This window comes from Chelonia mydas, chromosome 24 (assembly GCF_015237465.2).
Source record: "Chelonia mydas isolate rCheMyd1 chromosome 24, rCheMyd1.pri.v2, whole genome shotgun sequence".
NCBI lineage: Eukaryota > Metazoa > Chordata > Testudines > Cheloniidae > Chelonia > Chelonia mydas.
The window spans coordinates 18,353,086-18,377,128 of NC_051264.2; the positions used below are offsets into that span (position 1 = coordinate 18,353,086).

The 24,043-nt window shown below is 66.4% G+C and overlaps 1 protein-coding gene across 4 annotated transcripts in view; it reads right to left on the reverse strand.

Moving 5' to 3' along the window:
• Positions 1-21,329, reverse strand: part of CIC (capicua transcriptional repressor) — a 28,679-nt gene extending 7,350 nt beyond the window's left edge. For 3 of the 4 annotated variants that reach the window (XM_037882825.2, XM_037882824.2, XM_037882822.2), the window contains exons 1-12: positions 18,584-18,831; positions 13,665-16,210; positions 5,573-5,722; positions 5,038-5,251; positions 4,563-4,692; positions 3,523-3,705; positions 3,046-3,211; positions 2,779-2,966; positions 2,251-2,470; positions 1,896-1,996; positions 345-1,479; positions 2-189 (exon numbers count right to left, since the gene is read on the reverse strand). In XM_037882825.2, coding sequence (XP_037738753.2) covers positions 2-189; positions 345-1,479; positions 1,896-1,996; positions 2,251-2,470; positions 2,779-2,966; positions 3,046-3,211; positions 3,523-3,705; positions 4,563-4,692; positions 5,038-5,251; positions 5,573-5,722; positions 13,665-16,210; positions 18,584-18,816 — 5,454 coding nt within the window. In that variant the 5' untranslated portion in view covers positions 18,817-18,831. Of the gene's footprint in view, position 1; positions 190-344; positions 1,480-1,895; positions 1,997-2,250; positions 2,471-2,778; positions 2,967-3,045; positions 3,212-3,522; positions 3,706-4,562; positions 4,693-5,037; positions 5,252-5,572; positions 5,723-13,664; positions 16,211-18,583; positions 18,832-21,259 lie in introns of those variants that run through there. The other variant, XM_043535244.1, reaches the window with a different exon arrangement.
• Positions 21,330-24,043: the final 2,714 nt, after the last annotated feature.

Sequence of the window (24,043 nt, forward strand, 5' to 3'; positions counted from 1 at the left end):
CCTTGCTGGCAGGCTGGGCTCCGTTCTGCAGGGGCACCGGGAAGGGCGGCGCCACCTGGGCCATCGGGCCGGCCCCACCCCCGGGCCGCACCGTCACCTGGGGCGCGGCCACGGGTACCAGCACCTTGCCCTGCACCAGGTGGGCAGAGCCTCCGGGGCCTGGGGCCTGCACCGGAGACACTGACTGGGCTGGGGGGGAGACAGGGGCCGCATCAGGATGGGGTGGGGGAGAGGGAGCCAGCCCTCCGCCCCATCCCCAACCCCGTGCCAGGCAGCCCCGCCCCCCCATCCCCCACCCCCGAGCCAGCCAGCCCCCCCCGCCCTGGAGCCAGCGCCCCCCTCACCTTTGGGCGCGGTGGAGACGACGGTGACGGCGGTGCTGGCGCTGCCAGGCCCGGGCTGGAGGATGGGCAGGCCGTGGGGCGTGGTGGCAAGCACCTTGCTGCTGGTGGGGGGCAGGGTGAAGTGGATGCTGGCGGCTCCAGCCCCTGCCCCCTTGCCCCCAGCCACCTGCAGCTGCTGGGGTAGGGTGGGCAGGATGTACTGCACCTGGGTGATGCTCCCTGCCTTGCCTGGGGCCCCCGACAGGAGGCCCTGGGGCTGCAGGATGCCCAGGGGCACCGGCCCATTGGGCCCGGACCCCGAGGGGTTCTGGGTAATGAACTGCACCGAGGGCTGCGGTGGCAGCACGGTCACTGGGGCCGGCCCGGCCCCCGCACCCCCCGCCTGCCCCACCAGCAGGTTGGTCACCACGTTGCCCGGGGCCTTGGGCACCGGCCCGAGCAGGGGCCCGGCCACCAGGTGGGGGGAGGGGGCCTGGCTGGCAGGGGGCGGGGGCTTCTTGTCGGCGTAGAGGAGGCCGATGCGCCCCACAGGCACGGCCTCGGGCTTGGCGCCCCCCAGCACGGCCAGGGCTGGCGGGGCCGGCTCCAGGGCTGGGGGGCTGAGCAGGGGCCCGCCCTCGCCCACCCCCCGGGGGAAGGGCTTGCTGGCGATGGGCACCGGGGTGCTGCTCACCGGCTTGACCACGTTGGTGACCACGGTGGAGGCTGGGCGCACCGGCGCCCCGCCGTAGCCGCTGAGCGAGGGCGCCGGCACCAGCACCGTGCCCGCGGACAGGCGCCCCGGGTCGGGCAGCACCAGCGCCTGCAGCGTCCCCCCGGGGGGGGAGATGACCGAGGGCCCGGCGGCGCCTGTCTCCGCCCCCCCAGCGCTGTCAGCCCGCTTCCGGCGGTAAGGGGGTGCCGGCTCAGGGCGCTTGGCTGGCGCGGGGGGCGGGGCCCCCCGCGAGTCCTGGGCCTTGAACGGGCTGGGCGCCAGCGGGAAGGGGCTGTAGGGCTTGGCCAGGGGTGGCTGGTCGGGGCCATGGGGCAGGTCCAGCTCAGGGGGGGCTGGCGGGCGGCAGGGGGCAAAGGCACCCGAGGAGGGGGGCAGCGGTGGGGAGCGGATCACTGGGGAGAAGAGCTTCCGCCCAAAGTCCTGGGGGCAGAGAGAGACACGGGGGGGAGGTTAGGTACTGCCCCCCATAGCTCCCCCGGCCCCTCATAACTCTCCCACCTCTCCCTGCCCCCCATCAACTCCCACACAGCCTCGTCTCTTCCTGCCCCCCATAGCCCTTCCCTGCCCCCATCAACCCCCACATAGCTCCCCCTGCCCCTCATAGCTCCCCCACCTCTCCCTGCCCCCATCAGCCCCCCATCAACCCCCAGACAACCCCTCTGCCTCTCCCTGCCCCCCACAGCCCTTCCCTGCCCCCATCAACTCCCAAACAGCCTTCCTGCTTTTCTCTGCCCCCATAGCTCCCTCTGCCCCATATCAGCCCCCCTACCCCCATCAATCCCATATAGCTCCTCCTGCCCTCTAAATAGCCCCCCTGCCCCTTCCCCAGCCCCCACCTTGCCGTCGGGCTCCTCGTCTGAAGAGGTGTCGCTCTCACTGTCCGTCACCCTCTCCTTGCACTTCAGGTCAATGTCGGGCGGGTTGAACCCATCGTCCGCTGGGGGGCAGGAGGGGGCAGAGTCAGTGATGCCCCCGAGGCCCCACCCTCACTGCCCGGAGATCCAACCCCCTCCCTGCAGAGCTGTGCCGGGGTGGGGGGGAAGACACATCTGTGGGGTGTGCGGCCATACAGCGGGGCCATGGGGGGGGGGGGGGCTAAGGGAGTTCTGGGGGGCAGTGGGGAGTCCAGGGGCTCTAGACGAGCTCCGAGGGAGCCGGGAGCTCTGAGGGGTTCGGGGGGGGGGGCCTCACCAATTACATCATCGTCCCCCTCCTCCTCACAGATGACCATACGCTCCTCGTCGCTCGTCATGTCCTCGCTGGCCACGCGCTGGGAGCGGGCGGCACGGGGGGCTGGCGGCAGTAGGGGGGGCCGGGGCCCCTCACCTGGAGCTGCGAATGGGGTCCCAGAGGGGCCCGGCCCCCCATACTGCCCCTTCCCGCCGGGGTAGGGTGACGGGCTGGAGCACATCTGCAACAAAGAGGGGAGCAACTGGGGGCTGCGACTCCTGCACCTCCCACCAGCAGGCCCCTTCAACCCAAACCTGAGATCCTCCCCCCCATCAGGGATCCTATTCCCCCCCACCCCCAAGCAGGACCCCCCAACTCAGACCCGAGACCCTCCCTCCCATCAGGGATCCCATTCCCCTCCCAGTAGGTACCTCCAACCCAGACACAGACTCCCCACAGGGGACCCAATACATCCCCTCACCACCCCTCCAGAACCCAATCCACCATGAGCTCCCAGCCCCCCCCCCCAACTCCAAGGCCCCCCAGTACCTGTGTGAGCTCCTGCAGCGCCTGGCTGTCCAGCTCCCCAGTGTCCAGCCCGTGCACCCCGCTGTGAGAGAAGGCCCGGGGCCGCTGCGCCCCAGTCCCCACCACGTGGATCAGCCGCTCCCCGGGCACGTGCCCCGTGCCCCCTGCCTTGCCCTCTGGCCCTGCCAGCACCGGGATCTCCGAGGAGGCTATGGGGGCAGAAGAGAGGGGCTGAGCAGGCTGTGGGGGGAGCCCCATGAGGGGGAGAGGGGAGGGGGCGGGTCTCACCTCCCGGCACGGCAGCCGTGCCCGTCTCCGACATGCTGCGCTCCCGCGCCTCCTTGGGGCCCCCCCCAGGCCCCGGTGCCGAGGGCTTGGTGTCCGAGCTCGACTTCTTCCGGTCCTTGTTACACCACTTCCAGTCGGGGTGTGCCTTGAAGTGCGCCTCCTTCACCTGCGCACGGACCACGTTAGGGGGCACCCCGCTGGCCCCCCAGACCTCCCGCTCACTGGATCCCCAAGTCCCTTGCTCCCCCGGCCCGACTCGCTGGTCCCCCCGAGTCCTCCTGCCCGACTCGCTGGCCCCCAAGCCCCCCACTGACCACCTGCACCGCAGCACCCCCTGCTGACCCCAATGCTGAGCTCCCCAACCCCCTCGTGGACGCCCCCTACAACATGGTGCCCCCTGCTGTCCAACTCCCTGCAGTACAGCCCCCCCGCTGCCACCCCCACCCCGCAGCCCAGGTCCCGCCCCGGTGCCCGCACCTGGAAGGCCAGGTCATGGTACTTCTGCTTCTCCTTGGGCCCCAGCGCGTACCACCACTCGCCCAGGATCTTGCTGACGGTGCGGTTGTCCTGGTTCGGGTGCCGCTGGTGCACCAGGGCCCGGTGCCGCTTGCTGAAGATCATGAAGGCGTTCATGGGCCGCCGGATATGGTCCTTCTCCCGCTGCAGGAAAGGGAGGGGTCAGTATGCAAACGACCTATGCACCCACGGCCAATCATATCCCTCCAACAGGAGGGGGTCTAAGGGAGGGGTCAGTATGCAAAAGAGCAACACATCCACGGCCAATCACATCCCTCCAACAGGGAAACTGGGGGGTCTAGGGGAGGGGTCAGTATGCAAACAAGCAACGCACTCGCAGCCAATCATACCCCGCCCCAAGGGAGGGGGGCCTATGGGGGGTCCTCATGGAGTGTTCCATGTATGAATACAGGGGGGGATGAGTTCTCATGGCACATTCCATGCGGGGGATTAAGGGAGCTGGTTCTTGTGGAGCATTCCATGTGGGGGACGGAGGGGAAGAGGGAGTTACCATGGAGCGTTCCAGATGGGGGATAAAGGGGGGCATGAGGTGTCATGGTGCGTTCCATGTGGAAATTAAAGGGGGGGGTGTGAATTCTCGTGCCACATGCCATGTAGGGAATAATGCACTTGGCCTTGGGGAAGTGCAAGTCTCTCCGGACTGTTCCATGCACGCAGCATTGCGGGGGGGGGGGGGCACGCTTGTCTCTGTACCATTCCATACACAGGGATGGGGGGGAGCTGGTCTCTCTGGACTGTTCCACGCACACTGTGGGATGCCCTCTCTGGATCATTCCACGTATGGGGGGTGGAGCGGATTTCACTGGACTATCCCATCCACATGGCAGCACGGGGGAGGGTGTCTCTCTGGCCTGTTCTAGTCACATGGCGGGTGGGGAGATGGTCTCTGTGTGGGGACTGACCGTTCCATGGACACAGTGGGGGGGAGATGGAGTCTCTGGACTGTTCCATGCACACGGCGGGGGGACAGTCTCTCTCACCTTGTTGGGGCTGCGCCCATCCTTCTCGGAGGAGGAGTCTCGCTCCTTGGGCAGGGCGCTCAGCGACTGCGTCCGGCGCTTCCCGGGCTGCAGAGGGAGCTGGATCTCGGGGGACACGATCGACAGGAACCTGTGCAGGGCGGACGTCACTCTTGTAACCCTGCTGCCCCTCGATCCTCCCCCGGCCTGGTCCCTGCCCCAGATCCCCCCACAGCCTGCCCCCAACCCTTCCAACACCAGCTGTACTGCCCCTGCCTCCACCCCACAAGCCCCAAGGCCCCAACCCACGTCCCCCTGCCGTACCTGACCATGTGCCCACAAACAACCCTCCTTACTCCCCTGCCAGCCCCATGTTTCCCCTTCCTCCCCAAAACCCTGCACCAGCCCCATGTCCCCTCATCCCCCTCGTAGCCCCCTCGCCAGCCCCGTCCCCCCATCCCCCTCGCACCATGTCCCCCAACCCTCCCCCACTCACGCGTCATCGTGGTCACTCTCTGTCTCGCTGTCCAGTCTTGGGGGCCCTGGGGCCTCGTCCACGAGCTGGGAGGGGCCCTCTGCCCCTCCAGTCGCTGCCGTGGCCTGGGGGGCTGAGGCTGGGCTGTCGGGGCGGGAAGCCTCCCGTTTTCCCAGCTCAGCCCCTGACGCTACCCCCGGGAGGTCATGGGCAACAGCCGCTGATTCTGGAGGCTCTGGTGGGGGCAAAGGTCAAGGGCAACAGCCCATGAGAACACACCAGGCAGAGAGGGGCCGTTTTTGTGGGTCACACTGAAATGCAAAGGATGCCCATCCCCTACCACCGTCAGCAAAGCAGAGGCCATTTTTGTGGTCACACCGAAATGCAACAACACGAGCTCCCCCTGCTAGCTGCACTCCTTGCTTGCTGCGCGGGCACCATTTTGGTGGGTCACACACAAAAGCCAGCAGTTCCCCTGTGCTGGCAAGGAACTGGCTGGGCTCACGGCCCCCCTTGCTCTCCCCAACTGGCCCACATGGGGCTATCCCACCCTCACCTTTGTTCTGATTGGACACTGCGGGGTGATTGACAGGTTGCTGGCCCTCGCTGGGCTGGACGGAAGAGTCCGGCTGGCTGGGGGCCAGGAAGGGCACAAGGGAGTGCCACGGGAACACGGCCACAGAGCGCGGCTCCACGTTGGTCCAGACTGGAAGGGAGAGAGCAGACAAAGGGTTAAACACACAGCCAGGATGCCTGGGTTCTCTCCTGGCTGGGGGGACACTGGGAGCCAGGACTCCTGGGTTCTCTCCCCAGTTCTGGGAGGGGAGTGGGGTCTGGTGGGTTAGAGCAGGAGAGGCTGGGAGCCAGGATGCCTGGGTTCTCTCCCCCGGGGTCACTCTGCCCTGTACCGTACCCCCAGTATTGGGGCTCCCTGGCCTTACCCCATGCTCAGATAGCCCCCCATGCCCCCCAGCAATGGGGAAGGACTCTGGAGTTTTCCTTTGCACCAGGTTCCCTCCCCACAACCTGGGGGTGAATGCGGGGAGGAGCCCCAGAGGTGCTGGCTGTAGGAGGGGAGAGCAGGCATGGTGACCTGCTTTGACCCACAGCAGCTGCCAAACCCAGGGATGTACAGGGGGAGGGGAGCCCCCCACCACTGATCTGGGGGCAAGGGGAGCCAGCAGCCCCCCAATGCCCCCCAGAGTAGGGCATCACCCCATGCCACTCCCTGGAGGGGGTAGCTCAGGGCGCAGGACAGAGAAAACATGCAGCACTGAGTCACCCCCAGGTCCATCCCACCCCCACATCTCCCAGCCCCAGATGATCCCCTTCGCCCCTTCCTGTGGGGCCTCTCAGGCTGAGCAGCACTTCCTCCTGGGGGGTGGAGGCCAGGGACACAACCACACACACACAGCACCTGCGGCCCTGCCACACCCGAGCTACACAACAAGGCCCTGCCACATACCCCAGCACAATGCTACACACACAATGTCCCACAACATATCACAGCCCTGACACACACAGATGGCCCAACACAATGCAGCTGGGGCATCCAACACACACAGAGCTGTGCCACACACTGCAACACTACACAGCAATGCAACATAACACAACACACACAGACCAACCTGCAGTGCAACACAGCTTGGCAAACACAAATACACCAGGACATCCTGTAACACACCACGGCAACCCGAGCCCTGCCCCACCTGCATCGCACAAAGCGCCACCAGACACCCCTGCGCACCCTAGCAGCGAGAGCCCAGGTTGCTCCCCACACCTGGCTGTTCAGGCCCCGGCCTGACCCCTGCAGGGCACAGCCCCCTCAGGCCCCAGACGGGCAACTACCCCAGGGCAGCCCCCACATGGCCAGCCTAGATGGGGCAGGTGCCCCATGCGCGACTGCAGCAAGCCAGCCCACCCCGCAGCTGCCTGTGCCACGGCGGGGGGCTGCCCACAGGCAATGGGGCGGCATGCCACAGCCACCCCCCCACGACGCAGCATCCTCGCCCCAGCCACCTGCCAGGGCACCAACCCAGCCGCCCACTGCCAGCCCTTGGTGGCGCCGGGGGTCCCCCAACCCCCTCAGCGCCCCCGCTGTCCGTCCCGGGAGCACGGCGCGTGCGCGGCTAACTCAATTATTAAAGCCCTTAAGTGGCTGGCGGTGGGGCGCTGCCGGGAAGCCGGCTCTGCCTTCCTGTTCTCCGGCCGGTGACCACATCCCCCGCGGGGCGGGGGGACAGGATGGAAGAGGATTTCAGCAGGGAGGGGGTGTCGCTGCAGCCCCCTGTCACTCCTCCCCGTCCCCCATGATGGCGCCGAACTCCCAGCATGGATGGGTCTGCAGGGCTGACGGGGGCACAGACACGCACCCCCAAAACGCGTCACGGCCCCGAGAGCACGCAGCAGCATCAGGCAGGAAACCTGAGGCACAGAGATGGGAAGGGACTGACCAAGGTCACACAGTGAGCCAGGAAGAGAACCCAGGAGTCCTGGCTCCCAGCCCCCCACTCCCCGACCACTACACCCACTCCCCTCCCAGAACCAGGACAGAACCCAGGAGTCCTGTGCGCTGCACCTGGCGGGCGAGGGGCAGGTCTGCGCTGGGAAGTTAATTCAGGCTCTGGGGACGGCACCACCTCAGTTGCCCCCAGAGCCCGACTGCCTCAGGGGAGCTCAGGGAGGGGGCAAGGAGAGCCCCAGCATCGATGGACCCTCTGCGCTGGGGAGCGGGGGAGCAAGGGGCCCCAGTGGCCCGTCCAGTCCTCAGCCATTGAGCTGGGGCTGTGACCCAAACATCCACAGAATACCAGGGCTGGAAGGGACCTCAGGAGGCATCTAGTCCAAGCCCCGGCATGAAGCAGGACCGATCCCCAACTCCCTAAACGACCCCCTCAAGGATTGAACTCACAACCCTGGGTTTGGCAGGCCCATGCTCAAACCACTGAGCTGCCCCGAACCCCCAGGCCAGCGCTGGGCCAGGGCCAGTGCCCCAGAGGGGAGGGGCCCCGTGCCCCACTCCTGTCCTGGCCCAGCAAGACCCCCCAGGCACCCGGATGGGAGCTGGCAACTCCTAGAGGGCAGGGGAGGGGCTCCACACCCCATTCCTGCCCCCCCGCCACTCCCCCCCATGCGCCCAGACAGGACCTGGTCCCCCCCAGAGGAGAGAGGCTCCACACCCCATTCCTGCCCCCCCGCCACTCCCCCCCATGCGCCCAGACAGGACCTGGCGCCCCCCAGAGGAGAGGGGCCCCACACCCCATTCCTGGCTCCCCGCCACTCCCCCCCATGTGCCCAGACAGGACCTGGCGCCCCCCAGAGGAGAGGGGCTCCACACCCCATTCCTGCCCCCCCCCCACTCCCCCCCATGCGCCCAGACAGGACCTGGCGCCCCCCAGAGGGGAGGGGCCCCGCGCCCCATTCCTGCCCCCCCGCCACTCCCCCCCATGCGCCCAGACAGGACCTGGCGCCCCCCAGAGGGGATGGGCCCCACGCCCCATTCCTGCCCCCCCGCCACTCCCCCCCATGCGCCCAGACAGGACCTGGCGCCCCCCAGAGGGGAGGGGCCCTGCGCCCCATTCCTGCCCCCCCGCCACTCCCCCCCCACGCGCCCAGACAGGACCTGGCGCCCCCCAGAGGGGATGGGCCCCACGCCCCATTCCTGCCCCCCCCCGCCACTCCCCCCCCATGCGCCCAGACAGGACCTGGCGCCCCCCAGAGGGGAGGGGCTCCACACCCCATTCCTGGCTCCCCGCCACTCCCCCCCCATGCGCCCAGACAGGACCTGGAGCCCCCCAGAGGGGAGGGGCTCCACACCCCATTCCTGGCTCCCCGCCACTCCCCCCCCATGCGCCCAGACAGGACCTGGCGCCCCCCAGAGGGGAGGGGCTCCCACGCCCCATTCCTGGCTCCCCCGCCACTCCCCCCCCATGCGCCCAGACAGGACCTGGCGCCCCCCAGAGGGGAGGGGCTCCACACGCCCCATTCCTGCCCCCCCGCCACTCCCCCCCCACGCGCCCAGACAGGACCTGGCGCCCCCCAGAGGGGAGGGGCCCCGCGCCCCACTCCTCCCCCCCGCCCCCGGGGCTGCCGGTGGGGCTCGGTCGCGGGCAGCTCTCGGGGTCCCACCGCGCCGGGTTCAAAGGTCACCGGCTGCCCCCCCCCCGCCCCACTGACCGAACATGCCGAGCCCCCGCCGCGGCGCGGGGGGGGGCAGCGCTGCCGGGGGTCGCTCCGCGGAGAACATCGCGGGGGGGCGGCGGCGGGGGTCATGCCCCCCCCGCCCCCTCTGCCGGCCGGGGGCGCCTCAGCCCTGCGCGCGCGCCCGGGGCCGCCCCCAGGCGGGGGGGGGCGCGCGCCGGGCCGGGGGGCGAGCGAGCGGGCGCGCGCGGGGCGGGGCGCGCGGGGGGGCGGGCGCGCGCGGGGGGGGGGTCTCCGCCTGTCGCCGTTGCCCGGCGCCCGCCGCCGCCTGTCGCCGCCTGTCCCGGCCCCGCCTGGGAACGAGGGCGGCCCCCCCCCGCGCGCGCCCCGCGTCACGCAGGCCCCAGCGCCCCCCCCATTGGCCGCCGCCGCCCCGGGTCATTCACATGCAAATGAGCGGCGCTCACACACGCCGCCCGCCCATTGGCCGCCGCGCCGACGTCACCGCGGGGCGAATCAACGGCTCGGCTCCCGATTGGCCGGGAGCGGCGGCGCCAGCGATTGGCTGCTCCCCCGCCCCCCCGCCCGCGCTGGGAGGGGGGGGGCCGCTGCTCAGCCTGGGTCCTGCGGCGCCGCGCCCCTCACCCTGGCCTCCGGGCACGGCAGGACAGGGGGTCACGTGGGCCGGCCGGGCGGGCACGCTCACTCCTGCACACGCCTGCCCACTCACGTGCACTTCTTAACACGCCCGCTCCATACACCCGCTCATGTGCGCTTAACACGCCTGCAGCCGCACCACACACACTCCTGTGCACCTCTAACACGCTCACTCGTGCGTCATACACACGCTCTTGTGCGCGTCTTACATTCCCCTGCCCCAAACCCCCGCAGCTGACACGCTCGCAGCAGTGTGTGCTCCCTGGCCACGCTCGCCTGCGCTTCACCCACACGCCCACCCAGGCATCCCGCTCAGCTGCCCCTCCTGGGCACGAAATGCTCACATGTTCTCACCCCGATACCTGCCTTTACACACACACAGGCACGAACACGTGCCCAGAGAGGTGTGCACCAGCATTTCTGCACACACAGCTGTGCCCATTCACTCCCCCACAGAGCTGTGCATATGTATACACGCTCCTCACACCCACGTGCGCACACACGGGCATGCTGCTGCCCACATGCGCGCTCTCACTCACACAGCTAGGCATGCTGACACGCTCACACACGGACTTGGAGACACACGCCCCCCGTGCTCACACACAGACACTGACGTATCTGGCTATGCTGACACACACCCACTCTCTACCACACACTGACACACACAGGCCGACACACACATAGCTGCTCTCTATCTCACACACGCACACTCCCAGGGCCGCTGGCTCCTCGCTGGCTGCCCGCCGGCCGTGCTGGGGGCCCAGCTGCATTCTTGGGATAACCTCCCTCACACACCCAGGGGCGAGGGGCAGGAGCCGGCCCTGCCGGGTGGGCCCCCACATCCCGGGGACCTGCTAACCCGGGGCCCGTGCACGCTCCCCACATACACCGGGCCCGGCAGCCTGAGTCAACACGGCCTCTGCTCACACCCCGGGGAGATCAATGGAGTAGGGGTCGGAGAGAACCCAGCAACCCCACTCCATGCCCCCCAGCCCTGGGCTGAGAGTTCACGGGGGCGGGCACAAACACACATGTGAGAGAGAAACACAAACACACCCAGTGAGAGAGACATGCACAACACACACGCTGCAAGCAAGAGACACACAAAACTCCTCCCAAACACCCCCCCAAAACATGCGCGCACACACACACACACACAGAGGAGACACCCACGCAGAGAGAGACACGAATGTACAGTAGGAGACATGCACACGCACCTACACCCCACAAAAGAGACAAGATACACTGAGAGGGACGCACACATGCCAATGCACTGTAACACCACACTGCGCACACCTGCAAATGCAGTTTAATACACTCGGACACAAAGAGCAGAGACACAACAAGAGCAAGACAATTACCAACGTGGCAACACACCCAACGTATAAGAACACACACATCCTGTACAGAAAAATAACCCACACACCACACAGCCAGCAAGAGACAGCCCACAACACACACAGAACCGCCCACAATGTACAGCGTAACACACACAGCAAGAGAGACGGACTAGAGCGCAGGGCCCATCCCCTCCGGGGGGGGGGGGGGGGGGGAGGGACACACACACACACAGAGAGCAGGACTCAGCCCCTCCAGCAGGGGGCGGCAGGGACACAGTCTTGGGGTCCACTCCCCCCCATGCAGTTCTGGGGGGCAGCAACACGGGATGGCCTGTGGGATGTTCCAGTGGCCACCAGGGATGAGTCTCGCAGCCAGGGGGCCCGCTAGGAAGACTGGTGGGGCGGCGACCATGAGAGCACGAAAGGAACTAGGGGGCAGCCTGTTCCCCCTTGCCCACTCTGGGGCAACCCTGCCCCACACAGGAAGGATGGGGTCTCCATGGCAACCCCAGACACACACACACACACACACCCCCCCCAGGGGTTGCCATGGAGTCCGTGGGGTCTCCAGGGCGACCCAGAGCCCAAGTACCCACCCAGCAATGCCAGCGTGAGGGTGCGAGACGCCCCGCAGGGGAGGCGAGCGTGCAGAAGCAGAGGCCAGCGCATGGGGGAGGGACAGAGGGATCGCAAAGGGGTGCAAGAGAGTGTGAGATGGCAGACGAACGTGCAATGCGTGCGTGCCACAAAGCCACCACCTGTGAAGCTGCCAGGGCTCAGCTGGACCAGAAGGACCCAGCGCCACCAGGACCCGGTGCGCGTGAGCAGCTGCTCCAGCCTGGCAAGCGTGGCGCTGTGGCTGAGGGCTGGCGTGAGCCTGCGCCCGCCCAGAACCAGATTTCCGGGCGAACCCCCAGCCCCACTGCTATGGGACCCAGGTGTCGATAACATGGCCAGCATCCGTGTGCAGAACACACTCGTGTCTGTGGGAAGGGGGAGGCATCTGTATACATACTGTGCACGTTTGACAGTTTGGAGCTGCCTGGTGTGCACAAGTGTGCAGGAACAGCGGGCAAGGTGTGAGCGCAGTGTTTGTGCCAAGTCTGGGGTGTGTTAGGTGTGCCAGAGCCACGTGTGCACCCCAGGGCTGTGACTAAGGTGGGGGGGGTCTGTGAAACATGCAAGTGACATGTGAACTGGGCGTAACACACTTGTGTTCATGAGTGTGATCCGTGTAAGTATGTCATGTGTGCAACTGCTTTTGTGCTCATCTATGCCAGCCACACGGGCACTGTGGGAGAGCTTGTGCACGAGCATTATCCGCGGGAGGGTGGAGAGGCCAGCTCTGTCATGTCCCCTGCACTCGTGCAACCCCATCGCACGCCCACTTGCACACCCACCCCTCTCACTCCAATATAAATAGAGATGGGGCTTGGAGCACAGGCAGATGGTCGCTCTGGTTACCGGTTGCCAGGAGACGGCAAACTACATCCCCGATACTGCAGGGATGGTGATGGGAGGGGAGCGAGTGAGCTGCCCGTTCACACCCACACCCCTGGGGCAGGGAGCTAGGCCCCACCCCCCAGGGATTCCACAGCCAGCTCCACAATGGCTGGTGATGGGGGCCTCTGAGCAGAGTGTGTGAACCCTGCACTGGGAACCCCAAACCAGTGCAAGAATGAGCGTACGAGAGGGCTAGTGTATGAGCCCATGGTGCAAACGCTGCCCCAAGAGCCCCAGGCTGTGAAAACTGAGCACACGAGTCCCACATGCAAGCCCTGCACCGGGGATCCAGGCCTGGGTAAGAACAAGCGTACAAGAGAAAAAGCCCCATGCAGAATCGCCGAGGAGCCCCACATCCAGCCTAGGCGAGTGTGCATGGCCAGCAACGGACAATGGGGGTGGGGGCCAGCAGGGTTTGGTGACAGCCACAGGGGGAACCGGAGGGAGACTGAGCCCCCAGGGCCAGGCACCGTGAGACACACGCACACACTCAGAAGCACTGACACGCACACGGCGTCCCCTTCAGGGCACTGGCATCTCTCGCACACACACCCAAGGCTGTGCATGCTCAGCATCACACGCAGCCACGTTACTCCCGTCCCACCCGCTGACCCCAGCCCCCCTCAGCAGCCAGAGGGCAGGGGGGGGTTGCCTTTTAGGCTGAACGAGGCTAGAGATCAATGTCGAGAGCTGAGCTGACAAACTAGTATTCCAACAAAGGCACAACTCCAAACCCGGCATCCCTCGCCCGGCGCTGGGATGTGGCCACCTCTGGGGTAGAGCGGGGGCTGTCTAAACAGGGACCCCTCGCCAGGCACTGGGATGCAGCCCCTCTGGGGTGGGGCGCAGGAGCTGTTCATAGAGGAGCTCCTGTCCTAGCAGAAATATGCAGCCACAGGTCCAAGACCATTGTATGCCAGAGGGCAGAGCGCCCCCTCCGAAGCCCCGACCCACTCCCTGCAGCACCGCACTGAGGCCAGGCCTGAGGGCGCCCCGGAGGTCCCTTACCTGTGCCAGGCCGGCCCATGATGATCTCTTTCTTGGGGGCCGGCGGCCCAGGGTAGTCGTTGGGCACAATGACGGGCAGCAGGGCAGCCGGGGAGGGGTGGAAGGCGACCGGCTGGAAGGGCGAGGAGACGCTGAAGACGGGGGGTGCCTGCTCAGGGGCCGGGACAGCGCTGGCCTGGCTACAGGGGAGCGCCCGCCCCATATTGATGGGCACCGGCACCTGCAGCTGTTCTTTGGTGCCCACCTTGCCCAGCCGGGGGCTGCCTGCCCGCCCCTCCCGCGGCTTCTCCGTGAACTTGGAAGGCAGGGGCACGTCGGGGTTGCGGACGATGACAGGTGAGTCCCGCTGCACGGCCGGCACCCGGCGCACCATGGGGCTGGGGTCGGAGGTCAGCCCGGCGGGTGGGGAGAGCAGCAACAGCGGCGAGGCCTGCTGGGAGCGGGAGGAGAAGGGCCCGGGGCCCGGGGGTGAGACGGCCCGGAAGCCGGCGGGCGTGGAGGGGGTGGGGGTGTGGGAGACTGACTCCACCCCCGAGTCCAGACTGTCGCTCTTCTGGAAGTCGGCGCCCCCACCCGGCCCGCCGTGGGGCGCCTCCGCCTTGCGCTTGCTGGGGCTCATGGGCACGGTGAAGGTCAGGTTGGTCTGGAAGGTGGGCACGATGCCCGAGGAGTGCCGCTCCCGGTGCGGGGCGTGGTGCAGCATCTCGGGGCTCAGCACGCCGCCCCCCGCCCCCTTGGGCGTGCTGGCGCTGACGTGGCGGCTGCGGGCGGCTGCCCGCTGGATGACGGGCGAGGCGTTGATGGGGCTGAAGTTGGCGGGCCGGAAGCCGAAGAGGGGCGAGGGGGACGGCGAGGGGGCGGGCGAGAAGGGCGATTGGGTGGAGACGGGCGAGAAGGACGGGGTGCCCGAGCGCGAGCTGCCCAGCGATACCAGCATGACGGCCGCCTCGCACTCGTCGAACTCGAAGCGGGACAGGTCGGCCGGCGCCACCAGGCGGGGGCGGGAGTCGCCGCGGGCGCTGCTGGCCTCGCTGTCGCGGGACGTCTCATCCCAGTCGAACTCGGCGCTGCCCTCCCGCAGCCCGCTGGCCCGGCCCTCCGACAGGCTCTCCAGCTCCTTGGTGCGCATGGAGAGGTGGCGGGAGCAGTACCCGCGCCGCTGCGACTCCTTCATGCAGCCCTCGCGGGAGCAGAGCCGGCGCCACTGCTTGCCATTGAACTTCTTGCGGATGCCGTTGGGGGTGCAGACCACGTCCCCCTTCTTGTACTTCTGCTGGGCGGCCGTCAGGGGCGTGCGGGAGCGCCCCGAGCCCGGCGTGCTGCACTTCTCCACCGACACCACGCTGCTGCTGCGGCTGCCGCCCGCCTCGGGGCTCAGCAGCGGGGAGGCCTGCTCCGGCAGGCGGGCGAAGGCCGGGGATTTGGGGGGCGACAGCAGCTGCGGGGGGGCAGCCGAGGGCTTCTCCTCCCCGGCCCCCCGCACGCCAGCGCTGATCTTGGAAACCTCAGCGTCCTCCGGCTGCTTGGGCTCAGGGCCAGGGGGCTCCTCCTCCTCTGGCTTGGGGGGCGCGGCGGCAGCTGGGTTCCAGGGTGGGCGCAGCAGCCGCAGGCCGGAGCGTGGCACCCAAACCGTGTCCTTGCGGGGGGCCGGGCTGGGGCCGGCGAAACGCACCTTGTAGGAGGCCGGCTTCAGGCTCACCTCCATCACAGTGCCCTCGTAGTAGGTCGTCTCCTCGGGGGCCACGCAGACGCAGACACGGGCCCCCACTGCCACGGCGCCCGCAGAGGGCGTGGTGTCCAGGACCACGTCCAGGGCCCCCGAGCCCAGCGCCCCCTCGTAGTAGGTGACGGCCCGGTCGCCGGCGAACTGAACTCCCAGGTCCTGGCCGCGACGGACGTGCTTGACCACAGCCGGCTGGAAGATGCCCTGGCGCCGGGCCAGGACCCGCTGCGAGCGCAGCAGCCGCAGGTCATAGTCGCTGGGGCCGGGAGCTGGGCCCCACAGCTCCCCCCCAGCTCCCTTGGCGTCCTCGTCAGCCGAGTGCTCGCTGGCTGTGTCGGTGCTGGAGGAGGGGCAGCGCCCAGCGCCCTCCTCGCCTGGCACCCCGGAGCCCTCGGACCCGCTCCACTCCTCCCCGGCCGCCGGGTTCTTGCGGGGGGCTCGGGATTTGAAGGTGGCCGTCTTGCGGCTCAGAGGAGGCTCCCCTGGGGGGTCGTCGCACCCCGGCTCCCCCTCGGGTGTCTCGTAGGGATCACTCTGCTGGCCAGGCAGCTCCCGCGAGCCGGGGTCCATCTTCACTGGCATGAGATGGGGGCCTGACAAGGGCGGGGGCTGGGCAGGGCTTTCCTCCCCACCTCCCCCGCCCCCCTCCTCTTCCTCTGCCGGCTTGGGCCCCCCCTCAGCCGTCCTGCGCTTCTGGGTCTTGGCCCGAGTGGACGGGGGAGAACGGCTGCTGCTGCTGCTGGACGAGGAGGAAGAAGAGGAGCTGGCAGCCTTCCTCGCGGGTTTCATCTTCCAGCCTCCAGGCAGGGTGAACTCACAGGACCTGGGAGGGCAGGGGCGGGGGGGAGACCAGGTCAAGGGGTGAGGTCTGGACAACCAGACCTTCTACTGGGGCCCCTGAACCCCGACCCACAGCCCTCCCCCCACATCCCAACTACCAGGGGGGAGTTTGTGTGTATAGTCCCGGGGTGGGGGGGCCAGAGGGAGTGCTGGGATCTCATGTCCACCATGGGGGAAAGTGGGTTCCTGCGGGGGGGCAGTAAGCCCCTGTGTGGGAGAGGAACATCCCCTAATACACCCTGTTCTGGGAACGGGGCTAAATTTGCCCCTCATATACCTGTTTGCCCTGAATCCTGGCCCGGCCCAACCTACGCCAGGCAGGGAGAGGTTAAGCAAGGTGGGGGGGAAGGGGAATCTCTCTGCCCATGTGCAGATCTTAAAGCCCCCCCAAGAGTGTGTAAAGGTGTGTGGGACGTCCCAGCTGCTGAGATCCCCCGGGACGATTCCTGGCCCCCAATTTCAGGCAGAGACCCAAGAGTGGCTGGAACACCACCCCCTCCCCCCTTAAGACGGGCTGAGGGAGGGAGAGCAGCTGGGCCCTGCCTGCATCCTCCGGAGTCCTGGGCCACTTGGCCTAGCAGGGCCCCTCTGAGCATCCCTGGAAGGAAATGGGGCCAGAACCGCCAACCCCGCCAATACCAGGGAACCCCAATCCCAACACCCCCCCGGGCCAGCCCCCACCCCCACAATGCCAGCCCCGTCTGCCTTTTCTGCACCCCCCCCAGCTCATCTTCCCCAGCTCCAGCCTTCCCCCCGCCTCAACACCGACTGCCCAGGCCCCCTAGGACATCCTGACACCCCACGCCCTGGGCCCCATTTCCCCTAGTCTGTCAGGCCCAGAGGATCCCCCTCACCCCCAGCTCTCCAGACACACACACACATGCTGGGGTCTCCTGAGTGGCTCACCACTCTCCAACTCATAATAGCAGGGGGTCCCTCTCACCTGGTAAACCCCATCCCATAATAGCAACGCAACCCCCTTGCCCAGCCTGCAAAAAATGGTGCAGCCCTTTCCTGCCACACTACTGAAGATGGTACCGCCCGGGGGGGCTCCCCCCATTTTCAGAGGGGGTCAGTACCACCCAGGGGGGCTCCCCCCACTTTCGGGGGGGTTGGTACCACCCTGGGGGGTCCCCCCATTTTCGGGGGGGTTGGTACATACCGCCCAGGAGAGGCTCCCCCATTTTTTAGAGGGGGGTTGGTTGGTACCAAGCGGGGGGGCTCCCCCCATTCTCAGAGGGGGGTTGGTTGGTACCGTCCGGGGGGGCTCCCTCCATTCTCATAGGGGGGTTGGTTGGTACCGTCCGGGGGGGCTCCCCCCATTCTCAGAGCGGGGGGGTTGGTTGGTACCGCCGGGGGGGCTTCCCCCTATTTTCTGACGGAGGGTTGGTATCGCCCCGGGGACCCCCTTACCTGTTTGCCCCCCCCGTCCGAGGGGGAGCCTGGTACAGCCCTGCCCCCTATCCAGGGGGTTGGTACAGCCCGGTCCCCCCCGCACCACGGGATGGTCCAGCCCGAGCCCCTCTCGGCCCCTCCGAGCCCCTTTTACTCCAACAGACAAAATGGTGAATGAATCTGGACCAGCTGGAGCCGCCGTCCAATCAGCGCGCATAAACCCCTGACTGGCAGTTGGGAGGACCAACGGACACGAGGCATACCTGGGCATGACCCGCCCCCCAAGATTAGCAGTGGCAGTGGCCAAACAGAGGCGAGGAGAGGCGGTTACTATCCCAGGCTCATCCTGCCCCTTCCCAGCGAGTGACACTTACAGTAGCCAATGAGAGGCCGAGAGCGGATAGATAAGGCCGGCACAGGAGGTACAGTAGCCAATAGCAGAGAAGGGGCGGGGCGGGGCCAGGCCCAGACTTGTTTACATGGCGCGGAGCGAGGGGGGAAGCGCGAGGCCGCGCGGCGTGTCATGGGAGTTGTAGTCCGCATCCCGGCGCGAGCCCCGGCGCCCCCTCTCCGCGGGACGGCTACGGGTCCCGGTACGCAGCGCGGCCGCTTCCCGCCCGGCGCGGATCCTGCCGGGAGGCGTAGTCCCCGCCGACGGACTCCCCACACTACATCTCCCAGCAGCCCCCGCGACCGACCCTGCCCCAAGCCAGGCCAGGCGCCGCTCGGTGCGCGCTGGGTGACGTAGTCCCCGCCCTGACCCGCCGCTCGGAAGCAACTGGGCGGCCCCCCCCGCGCGGAAAGACTACAACTCCCATCACCCCCCGCGGCAGCTCCGCGGGCGCCCCCCCCCCCCGCAGGGCCTGGGAGCGAAACTCCAAGGGGGGAGGACAGGAGCCCCCTCCGGACGCCCTCCTGGGGAAGGGTCATTTGCATCTCATTAACATATTCATGCGCTCACCCGGCGGTCTCTCCCGGCCCGGTTCCGTAGCGCCTCGTCCGGGCCCCTCGCGCTTCCTCTCGGCAACAGCGGAGCCGCCGCGGCCCGCACCGCGGCCAATCAGCGCCCGGACCGGGAACCCCCCCGCCCCCAGCACACACACACGCCCCACGTGGGGGCCGGGGGCGGGGCTGGCCCCAGCCAATCCGCGCCCGGGGCGACCAAAGGATGAAGTCATCGCACTGTGCTCCCATTGGCTAGGGGCGGCACAGCCCTCGTCCAATCAGAAGCCGCCTTCGGCAGGCCAGGGAGGAAGGCGGAGCGGAGTGTGTGTGACACGCTGGAGCCTGGGAGCCGCGGCCGCTGGTATCCCCCCGCCGCGCGCCCGCGGTGCATGCAATGCAACCCCCCCGCCCACCGGGGCGTTCAATGCAACATACGTACCCCGCGCGCACCGGTGCATACAACGCAGCGCCTTTCCCCAACACCTGCGCGTGCCCCGATGCATACACTGCCCCCCCCACCCACACACACCGGGCCATGCATTGCATCTTCCGACATGCCTGCAAAGGAGTTGCATGACATGCACTGGTGTGTGCAGGGTTGCTTTTTGTCAGTGCAACCCCACACGTGCACCAGGGCACGCTATGCAACCCACACACTGGTCCACGCGTTGCATGCAAGGGTGTGGGGGGGTTGCATTTTAATAAACCCCTGCACACATGTGCTGCATGCAATGCAAACCCTCCCACGCACACACTGATGCATGCTATGCAATACCCCCCTCCCTGCGCAGGCATGGCTGCACACAATGCAACCCCTGTACACACTGTTGCATGGAATGCAACACCATCGCCCTGTGCAGACACAGATGCATGCAATGCAACGCCTCCTCCCAGACACAGATGCATGTAATTCACTTCCTGTGCACAGACACTGGTGCAGGCAATGCAATCCCCCTCCCCTCCCCCTGCACAGACACCAGTGCATAGACTGCAGAGAAACGCCCACACAGACTGGCCCATGCAGTGCAATGCCACCCCCCCCCCACATGCACAGACATTGGCAGGTGCAATGCTGCTCTACCCTCCCCCGCTCCACAGAAATGGTTCATGGACTACAGCTCCTTTCATCAATCCATGCCATGTAGCCTTCACACACAGGTAGAAATGCCCATCACTGTGTTCAAACACTGCAACCCCCTCTATACAGAAACACTGATGCATGGAATGCAGCCTCCTACACAGATACAGATGCCTGCATCATATCCCCTGCGCGGGCACAGAGCATGAAATGCAGCTGCCCCCACCCGTGTATATGCATGCAACACAACTTCGAGCACCAGCACAGGTCACAAAAGTCTCCTACACCCAGACTCCAGTGCACAAAATGCAAATCCACGTATGCAGAGAAACCGGTGCATGGAATACAACTCCCTCCTGCCCCAGTGCACAGAAACTCCCCATCCACACACAGAGGAACTGTGATATGTCATGTGCACGCACACACACACACATGCAGACCGAATGCAACCCCACAGAGACATTGGTGCATGCAGTGCGACCCCCACAGTGCAGGAAATGCAATGCTCCCGACCAGTGGTGGGCAACCTGTGGCTAATCTGCTTGCGGGCCGCAAGACATTTTGCTGACGTTGACTGCAGGTTGCTCGCCGCTGCTTCATACACACGCAGCTACCAGTGAACGTGAGGCCACTCTCCACCCCAGGGTGAAGACAACTCCACATCCATAGGGCCACGGCTGGTTGCACTGTAACTCAGTTCCCCATGTGCACAATGCAACTTACTTCCCTCACACCCTGCCTCCACCCACATGCACATGCCCCCCTTAGTGCAGGGGTTCTCAAACTGGGGGTCGGGACCCCTCAGGGGGTCGAGAGTTATCACATGGGGGGTCATGGGCTGTCAGCCTCCACCCCACCCCAAACCCCACTTTGCCTCCAGCACTTATAACGGTGTTATATATATAAAAAAGTGTTTTTAATTTTTTTTGGGGGGTGGGGGTGTCACACTCAGAGGCTTGCTGGGTGGAAGTGGTCACCAGGACAGAAGTTTGAGAACCACTGCGTTAGTGGAAGCAATGCAATGTACATTCTGCCCCGTGGGGTGGCTACCATGGGGGTCTGGGCTCCACGACTGTGCTGGCCCTTTAAGAACCCGGATGGTAAATTGTCATCGGGGCTAGTGCATTCCAAGGGGAGGGGTCCCATGCCCCACCCCAACTAGAGCTGCCAACTTTCTAATTGCACAAAACCAAACACCCTTGCCCCACCCCAGCCCCTTCTCTGTGGGCCCATCCCCACTCACTCCAGCCCTCTTCCCTTCATCGCTTGCTCTCTCCACCATAACTCACTCTCACTAGGCTGGGGTGTGGGAGGGAGTGAGGGCTCTAACTGGGGGTGTGGGCTCTGGGGTGGGGCCAGAAATTAGGGGTTCAGGGTGTAGGAGGGAGCTGCGGGTTGAGGCAGGGGGTTGGGTGCAGAAGGGGGTGAGGGCTCCTGCTGGGGGTGTGAGCTCTGGGGTGGGCCTGGGGATGAGGGGTTTCGGGTGCAGGAGGGGGCTCCAGGCTGGGAGGTGGGGCCGAAGGGAGCTCAGGGCTGGGGCAGGAGTTTGGGGTGCAAGGGGGGGTACAGGAGGGGGTTCCGACCTGGGGCAGGCTCCAACCTGGCAGCACTTACCTCAGGAGGTTCCCGGTTGGCGGCTCAGTGGGGCTAAGCCAGGCTCTGCGCTGTTCCCAGAAGCGGCCCCCAGGCAGAGGCACGGCCAGGCGGCTCTTCGCAGTGTGTACTGCCCATGCCTGCAGGCACCACCCCCGCAGCTCCCATTGGCTGCAGTTCTCGGCCAATGGGAATGCAGAGCTGGCGCTGGGGGCGGGGGCAGCACACAGAGCTTCCCTGCACCTAGGAGCCAGACATGGCGGCCACACGGAGCCAGGGCAGGCAGGGAGCCTGGCTTAGCCCCGCTGCGCTGCCGACTAGATGTTTAACAGCTCAGTCCGCGGTGCTGACCAGAGCCGCCAGGGTCTCTTTTCGACCAGGCACCTGGCATCCCTAACCCCAACCTCTCTGGGTTCTCTTCCCCCTCCTCAACTGTATTCCTGCTCCCGCCTGCCCCTCCACTTCCTTCAGTCCCCCCAGCCACCCTTCCAGCACTGCCCCAGACCTCTCCTCTCTCTGCAGACCAAGAAGTGGACCCAGTGCTGCGAGCTTCCCTTCAGCAGTGCCCCCAGCCAGGGTCACCCCCAGTGCTGCGAGCTTCCCCTCAGCAGTGCCCCCAGCCAGGAACACTGGCACTGTGAACTTCCCTGCAGCAGTGCCCCAGCTGGGAACTCTGATGCTCGAGCTTCTCCCCAACAGTGCCCCAGCTAGTGACCAAGTTTCTGCTTATGCGAGCCTGGCTGTAGGTCTATGAGTGTGTATGTGCAAATGCACAAGAGGATGCCTGTGTGCATGCCTGCTTGTTCAAATGAGAGGGTGAAAGAATGACTCTGCCTGATTGTGTCAGTGAATGTGCAACATGACCACATGTGGCACCTGCTTGGGCAAGCAAGTGTGCAAGAGGACACTGGTGCATGCCCCTGCTTGTGCGAGAGGGCACTAGTGCACATGTGTGCAAGAGCACGCTGGTGCACATCCAGGTGCCAGGCAAGCCTTGTGCCCATGCGAGCCCCTGCAGGCATGTGCCTCTCCCCTGTGCGTGAGAAGGCTGGTGCGAGCCCGTGTGAGGACTCTGCCTTGCCGACAGCCTGGCAGCCAGGGCAGGGCAGGGCAGGGCTGGGCCGGGGCTCTGCCAGCTGGCTGCCGCCCAGGGCTGGGGACGGGCCCAGATTTCACAGCAGCTGTTTTTAGCCCCTGCTAATTCAGCGGCAGGAACAAACTTTTCCTTTTGCCTCCCGTGGCTATTTCTGCCGCCGGCGCCCACCCTGCAGCACCAGCCGCATCCTCCCCACCTCCTGTGCCCCCCGCCCCACCCTCCCCATTCCCACGCTGTCCTTCCCTCCTTCCTAGGAACCCCCCCCTGCACTCGCCCAAGCGGTGCTCCTCCCCGTGGGGTGGGGGGCATCGGAAAGCGATAACACAACACACACACCCCCCCGCCGCCTTCTCACACCTGCCACATTCATCCTCTTCCTCGCTCGCTCGCTCTGTAAGTGACCTGGAGCTTTTCCTACTATTGGGTATTTGGCGGGATTGAGAGCCAGGACTCCTGGGTTCTCTCATGGCTCTGGGAGGGGAGTGGGGGCTGGTGGGCTAGAGCAGGGGGCTGGGAGCCAGGACTCCTGGGTTCTCTCCTCTGCTCTGGGGAAGGAGTGGGGGCTAGTGGCTGGGAGCCAGGACTCCTCGGTTCTTTGATACTGACTCAGTGCCTGAGATACGGCAAGTCCTTTTGCCAGTCCATGCCTCAGTTTCTCACCTAGAAAATGGGGGCGAGATGCTGTCTTTCCTCGGGCTGGGAAATGCCCCTGCAGCCGGAGGGGGAGGGCAGCAATAATTAGCAACAATGATTCTTATTAAATCACATGCCCTCGAATCTTAGAATGAAAAAGGAACCCGGGGCCACGAGTTTCCCTGGGACAGTGCCCAGGCGGGGACCCGGGGCCGCGAGCTTCCCTGGGGCAGTGCCCAGGCGGGGACCCGGGGCCGCGAGCTTCCCTGGGGCAGTGCTCAGCCGGGGACCCGGTGCCGGGAGCTTCCCTGGGGCAGTGCTCAGCCGGGGACCCGGTGCCGGGAGCTTCCCTGGGGCAGTGCCCTGACAAGCACCATTCCTTCCAGTGCAGTTTGGGGGTGCAGGGGAGAAGGGCTGTTTTTGCTAGGTACCTGGGCTCTGATTTGCCAGCTCCCCAAGCAGGTCGGGGGTTGGCTGGTGGGGGGGGGGTGTTTGGGCACAGGGGGAGGGGCAGGGGCACTGCGCCTAATGCATCCGCCCGGCCACAGGCTTCCCAGCCGATAATTATAGCGAGAATAACGCTGCATTATTTATAAGAGAGTTATTTATACCTGGGGCCCAGAACCAGCGGCACCAGCCCCGGCCCGCTGCTCCCCGCCCCCTCCCCCCACTAGGCACAAGGGCAGTGCAGGGTGGAGGTGTCCACCCAGTAGGGGGCGCTTCCCCCAGGGCTGGGGGACATAGGGCAACACAGGGGGACCCCAGGGGAGCTCCCGGCTACTCCAGCCCCAGCCTCCCGCAGCAGGGGGCATTGTGGGGGGACGGGGCAGGAGCCCTGGCTCCAGGGGGCTGGGTCAGCCGTACTGAGGTGGGGCCCAGGGAGGGGAGTTTTCACAGGTGGTATTTCTTTAGGGCACCAGCGGAAGGGTTTTCTGGGCGGGTTGCCCTGGGTCTCCTGTGCATTGTAACCACCCCCCCACTTCTGTCCCGCCAGCTCCCTCCCCCCCAGCCCGTGGCATGCACTGCAGGTGCCCCTCCCTGGAGCACAGACAGGATGGATCCACCTGGAGAGGGCA